General features: G+C 34.3%; 1 protein-coding gene across 1 annotated transcript; it reads left to right on the plus strand.

Moving 5' to 3' along the window:
* The first annotated feature begins 406 nt into the window (after nt 1–406).
* Nucleotides 407–6604, plus strand: LOC147382529 (galactokinase-like). Its single transcript, XM_086429324.1, has 8 exons — nt 407–444; nt 2397–2436; nt 3722–3856; nt 4229–4363; nt 4753–4823; nt 5224–5317; nt 5381–5488; nt 6467–6604. The coding sequence occupies exons 3-8, from the start codon at nt 3746–3748 to the stop codon at nt 6512–6514; spliced, it is 567 nt and encodes a 188-aa protein (XP_086285450.1). The 5' UTR covers nt 407–444; nt 2397–2436; nt 3722–3745; the 3' UTR covers nt 6515–6604.
* The last annotated feature ends 216 nt before the right edge of the window (nt 6605–6820 follow it).

The raw sequence follows: 6820 nt of genomic DNA on the forward strand, positions 1-6820 counted from the left end.
TTCTTCTCGCTCTTGCTCTTTTTTTTTTTTCTAGAAACAAATCGATCGGAATTTTTTTTTTAGAAACAAATCGATCGGAGTTTGATCTATAGATCTTCGCTCGATCTCTCACTCAAATATTCTGTGATTTTGAAGAGGCAATCAGATTTGATTTACAATTTTTAGGGTAGAATCGATCGGCGTTTGATCGAAAGTTTTAGGGCTTTGTTCGATCTCCCTCCCTTTGCTTGGTTTGTGATCGAATCTTCAGGTTTGTTAAGGTTTTTTATTGAATCTTAGATTTTCCATAATTAATTTAGGGTTTCAAATGTTTTTTTCATTGTTAAAACAGATTTTAGGATTTTGTTTGATCCCTCCTTCCCTAATCATTTTGAATTACCTTCTATTGCAGGGGAAATCCATATAAGATCGCATTTCAGCAGCTAAGTTTCGATTTCTCTTAAGGTATGTTAAGGTTTTTGATCCAAACTCAGATTGTTCTCAATTATTTTAGGGTTTCAGATTCTAATTTTAATTTTATTTATCAAAATGCTATATATTCTTGAGAAGAAAACCTCAACTTATAAATGTTGGTGTTCTTACTATGTCTATGTGCAATTAAAATTAATCAACAAGTGCAAAATTCGGTGTACAAGAATACTAATTACAAGTAATCAAATGTAGGTAGTAGAAGAGGAACTAACATGTACTATTTGTTTATGTCCCCTTTCCTCTGATTTATATTAGTCCATTTGAAATGCTGCTTTGATCTACATCACTATAACATATTACTTGCCTTATTTAATTTCTTTTTTTGTTTGCTCTAATCAATTTTATTTTTATTTGGGTTTTGATGTTCTGCTTTAGATTGATCTGATCAAAATTAGTAAAAGATAATTGAAAAATTACCTGCATATATGCTGTTGACGAAAGCTTGCACTACATGCCCAAGGATAGGTCTGTTGGGTCCCATCGTACACGCCAAGTGTAGATCATAGGATTAAGAGACTGAGATTGAGAGATTGTAAACCTGGTTTTAACCGATATAGTAAAAGGATCTTTATCACAGCCTGTTGAAGTTGGCAATCTAGCAGAGCCACATAAATACTGTGTTGTTCTCTTTCCTTATATGATTTTTATTTTTTAGTCATCAATGTGAGCTAATTTGAGGGATTTTTGTGTTGTTGACACGAACAATCCTCATTTTCCGAGTCATTTCTATTTCATGGGGATCCTTCGAAACTCTTCACGTGTTAAGAAACAAAATATGATAGAGCAACAAATTGGAAATATTTAGTTTTAAGTGAGTTTTACTAGTAATATTTTGACCTTTTCAAGGTGGTGTATTTTAGAGGTTTTAATTTGGGTACCCTAGTTGGAGGTGTATCCTTCTAAAGGGATATGTAACGTTCATGTACAGAACGTGCGTACTTCTAATAAAGATGATTTATCAAGATCAAACTTGATCATTTCGAGATGATCAATCCTCCAAATAACACTAGCTTTGTGTTCTCAAAACCAATTTCTCCCATGTGAGCTATTTAACATGTTGACAGAACTGAAAACACCAACCTGTACTACAACAATTTCTCCCACAATAAACCAATTTATGAAGCCCATTGGCCTCATTGCTGGACAAGAATCCGCAATCATGGAGACTGGGGTTGCTCTTGCAAAGAGTCTCTAGTGCCTAGGTAGAGATAGTTATGGTCACTTGGTCTACATAAAAAGAGCATATTTATACTTTTTGCAGTTTGAACTGGTAGATATGGAAGTTTCCATATTGTCACATTTTTTTTTCTGCCTTGTGTATGTACGTGTGCATGCCCGCTTGACATGGTGATTATTGGCAGGAATTGATAGAAAATTTACCATGGGCTCATGAATGTACATGTTTGCCTTTTCCCCCATTTCCATTGTTAAAGTTGTCAATGAGCATATGTGCAATTTTTCTAGATCTGCCTACCTCTGCTAAAATCATGATCTCTTGTAAATCATGTAGTCAAGGTTTTGCAAATTTGCCCTTCTATTTGATAATACTTGATTTATAATGCATCATTGTTTACTTTTATTACAATTGCAGTGTTCTGGTAAGAATTCAAATACGTGAAACATGCAAAATGGAAATACCTTTTCTTGGGTAAAGGAACAAATGACTCGATCCATTTATGTATCGAGAAGTATATTAAAAAGCACTCAGATATCTATTTCAAATGCATATCCAATTTTTGCATAGTGCAGCTGGAGATTAGTTTGGTAGGTTTGTGTTAGTTGTCTGCTATAAGATAGCTAGTTGTGAAGCTTGGATAACTGATTCTCTAGTTCTCAACTCCACACATCTATATTAGAATTTGAAGATCACCTTTGGAATTGAAAGAAATATTTTTAATTGACTGTTCTAAAACTCTGTTTTACAGTCAATCCAGTTTGGATCCCATTCTTTTAAAACAAGCTCAGGTATGCGATTCTATCATTCATGACGTGTTTCAATTGCATGAACTTAACCCGATATATTCATGGATATATGATACATTTGATAGAAAGTATATTAATCTAAACCATCTTTTCTTCAAGGAAAGGGCCACTTTTTTTCTTTGATAGAATCAAGATCTTGCTACCTCTGATAGAATCAAGATCCATTTTATACTTTGTAGGTAAGGTTTTGCAAATTTCACCTTTTTCTACAGAATTGCTATTATAATCTCAAGATTGGCCTTGTTCCGGCAAGAAAAATTATGTTTTCAAATACAGAAAAATTCTTGTAACTTAGAAAAGTTAATGACTTAATTGAAATATTTTAATGATTCAAAGTTCTGTTATGCATTGTTGGATGAGGATCTAACTGGGAGTACCAACTGTTTACAATATAACAGTTCTAACTGGTGTTCCTTGACTAGCATATGAAAAGGTGAGAATATTGTTTGAGTTCTTAAAAGGTACAATTTAGTGTTTTATTCAGACAATTGATTGTGGCAAAAGTGACTGAATTTGGTAACAGTAGTACTCATTCTATCACATTCTTTTTTAGGGTTGAAAATTTTCAACTTTCCTATGAATCCATTCAAGTTGGCTCAAGGAGGAGAAAATCTCTTAGAGGGATATGTCAAATAATGGAGCCTACCTTGTATGCAGAAGGTGCCAACTTAGCTAAGTTGGTAAGGCTTGAGGAGTGTTGTCCCACCTAGGTTCAAATCCTATTGAACCCACCTTTACCTCAACTAACCATTAATCCTTTGCTTTCCTAACAGAAAAGTACAGGGGTGATTTTTGCTGAGTTTTGAGTTGTTTGTTTCGAACTTCTATAGCATAATTAAAGGAGTTTTCTTATGTAAAAAAGATTCAAACTTTTTTAAGAGCAGCGATGGAGTGGCAGAGCAACCAAATCATGGCATTAAAAAAGTGGGAAGCTAGTTTCACTTTCGAAATAAATGATAAGTGATGAAAACCCCATTAAAATAATCTTAGTTCAAAATGTAATAACTAACAAGCACTTCAATTGGACTAGTGAGTATAATGCTCGTTCAAGTAGCCAGTGACGACATAGCATATGTACCACACGCACGACTGATAAAAAGTGTTTTTGTCTTATCAGTTAGTTCAGTTTTATGTGAAAATCGATATTTAGAGAATTATTAATAATAATTAAAAAAAGTTACTTGTGTCTACAGAATATCCTGTTAATAAAGTTACTTGTACCGTGTTCTGGTTCCAGTTACAATGTGGTTCCTGAACATTTCTGCAGATTGTGCTTGGTATAAAGCTGGGAATGAAACCAGAGGAGGCAATTTCCAAAGTGAAAACTCTCTCTGATGTTGAGGGTTTATGTGTATCTTTTGCGAGTAATCGTGGCTCTTCTGATCCTGTCCTGGCTGTCAAGGTATTTCTCTTGCAGAACTTGAATATTTCTCTTGTATTTTTTTTTCAACTTAAAGAGTTCCATATCACGGTTCAATGACACTGTAAGTGACCATTCATAAATTTTTACTTCCAACGAGTTACCTTATAAGGCACCAGTCATTACATAGTCAGGAATCGGGATTCTATGATGGCATGTTGTTAGTTTTTTAACTAATTGATTATGCTGCTTAAATTTTTTTTATTAGTGTGATCATGTTCGATAAATTTGTGTTAAAAGGGAAGAAGAAAAAACAAGAACTTCACACTTTTTGACCATTTAGTGTATGCATATATTTTAAATCTATATGGCATTACACCATACATCAAGTTATCACTTTTCTGTATGTTACAGGAATTTTTGAAGGAGGAACCATATACAGCTGAAGATATTGAGAAAATTATAGAGGAAAATCTCCCATCAGTCTTGGGTAATTCTCCATCTTCGTTGGAAGTTCTAAAGGCTGCCAAACATTTTAAGTTATTCCAGGTAATTCCTTAGTTTTGGGTTCTGTTTTGCAAAGATGGTTCTATATCATATCTTATGATGGATGCATTGATTTCTTCAACTTGCTTGCTCTTACTCTACATATCAGTGTAATATATTCTACCATAACTCCAGTTTTTGTTCGCACAAGATTAGTTTGATTGTAATCATGATTCATGTTGAGGTATCTGTAATAAGAAATCACTCACAAATCCTGATAACCAGAAATAGATCCGAGTAACATCGAGTTGCATCATATATCTGAATTTTCCCTCGAGCATTTAATGCTATGTGAACTAAGCATAATAGTCTTTGTCGTTGCTGCTTTTAGACAATGATGATGACTATGTCTTTTCTGATTGAGCTTTTTTGGTGTTGTTTTGTTTGCCCAGAGGGCTGCACATGTATACTTGGAAGCCAAGCGCGTTCATGCTTTCAAGGACACCGTTTTATCAAAACTAAGGTGCGTCTCATTTGCAAACGAAAGATCACTTGTGTAATCTATGTATGCTTAATGCATGTGCTCAAAGTGATGCACATCCACACATGTATCATGATGGGTTCTGTTGGGCATGGTTGAACTGAAAATGAAGTTCTTCCATCATTTTTAGAAATCTATTTCTTCTCTATTCTTAAATGTTGAGTGTGCAATTATTTTGACTAGTTATGGATGTAATGCAATAACTTTATCTATTTATCTTTGTACATAAATGAAATAATATATTCTATGGAATATATTATAGTGTTAACATGTCTTTTTCTTTCCTTCTTTTTTTTGATTTTTTTTGATTTTTTTTTATTTTTGCTACATACTATCTGTACAATCCATATGATCCCAGTCTAATGGTTTTCATGGACCACAGAGATTACATGAAACCAAAAGCTCGATGCTCGGATCCTGAATATCCAACATTTCTTTATGTCATGCCCATGTCACCAACAAGAGTTTTCTTTGAGGTTTGCTGGGTTTATTTTCTTTTTTCAGTTATGTACCTGAATGCATAGAGAATCTAATTGCAGGAAACTTGTTTGGCTTCTAGAGATCCCATTCCCTTTGATCTATTGAAGAAAAAGTTGATGTTACGATTGGAGACTACGGGTATCAGAGTATCGAAGGTTTATGAAGAGGTAATCTGCTCACCTAAACTATGATCTCATATAAACTAGAAGGATAAATCAACACTTGGCATGTCTATTGTACGTATGCTTGTATCAGAGTATCGAAGGTTTATGAAGAGGTTATCTGCTCACCTAAATTATGATCTCATATAAACTAGAAGGATAAATCAACACTTGGCATGTCTATTTTACGTATTCTTGGAGATAGCATTGTTCAAGAGTTAGGGAGGTACATTATATCTGCAATATAAAAGAAGTTAGGCATATGCCAAAACAACTGTAATGAAATTGGATAGTAATCTATTATTGGAAAGTGTTTTATCCTCTTCTCAATTGGGTTTTATACGGTTTTTGGTGGTTGTCTCTGTTGAGTGTATATTTTCCTCCACTCTCGGGTGTGGTATACCCCAGTTAAGCCCCATGACCCTCTTATACTCATAGTTCTCACCCACTCCGACAGATCAGTCTTTTGGAGTAGTTGGTTGCTTAACATGGTATTAGAGCGCCAGGTTCGTATATGTCATGGGTTCGATTCTTTCCACCCTTATGGGTGAGGGGAAGTGTTGAATGTATAGTTTACTCCACTCTCTAGTGTGTTATACCCCAACTAAGCCCTGTGACCCTCTTATATCCATAGCTCTCCCCCTCTCCTACAGATCGGTCTTTTGGAGCAGTTGGTTGGTTAACAGTCTCAGGCTTCACCCTTGAGATGCCTAATGGAAATTGTTTCAATTACTTCTAGAAAAAAATTAATGGTTCATGCCTAGATTTCACTACTAAAAGCTTTCATGTTTTAATCTTTGAGAACTCACATTTTGGGGTTATCAATATCAATCTATGTAATGTGAACCATTTAATTTATTGAGGGGCACCTATTTTACTTTAAATTAATTTGACCTTTATGAGGATTTTTGACATTTTAGTAGTCACATTTAGCATTCGTGACGCCTAACTGATTTCTTTAGTTATGTTTCTTCTTTTGTACAGGAGTGGTCTTATATTCCTGTTTGTGGTTCGTTACCAAACACAGAATAAAAGAACCTTGCATTTGGAGCTGCAGCTAGCATGGTGCATCCAGCGACAGGTGAGAAAACTGTAAGCTTATTTACTATTCTTATTATTTGACTTAAATTGCGTGCTTTATCTCTTCCGCCTTCACGAAACAGGCTTATTCAGTTGTGCTGTCTTTGTCCGAGGCTCCGAAATATGCTTTTGTAATTGCAAAGATTTTGAAGCAAGATAATCATCCCAAGAATATGGATGCCCATTATATTCTTGTTTTATGATTTTTCTTTTGTTTTTTTATTTTTCTGATTTTTTATTTTTATTATTTTGTTCATT

This window comes from Akebia trifoliata, chromosome 16, assembly GCF_017979445.1.
Source record: "Akebia trifoliata isolate Shusen 1 chromosome 16, ASM1797944v1, whole genome shotgun sequence".
NCBI classification, from domain to species: Eukaryota; Viridiplantae; Streptophyta; class Magnoliopsida; order Ranunculales; family Lardizabalaceae; genus Akebia; species Akebia trifoliata.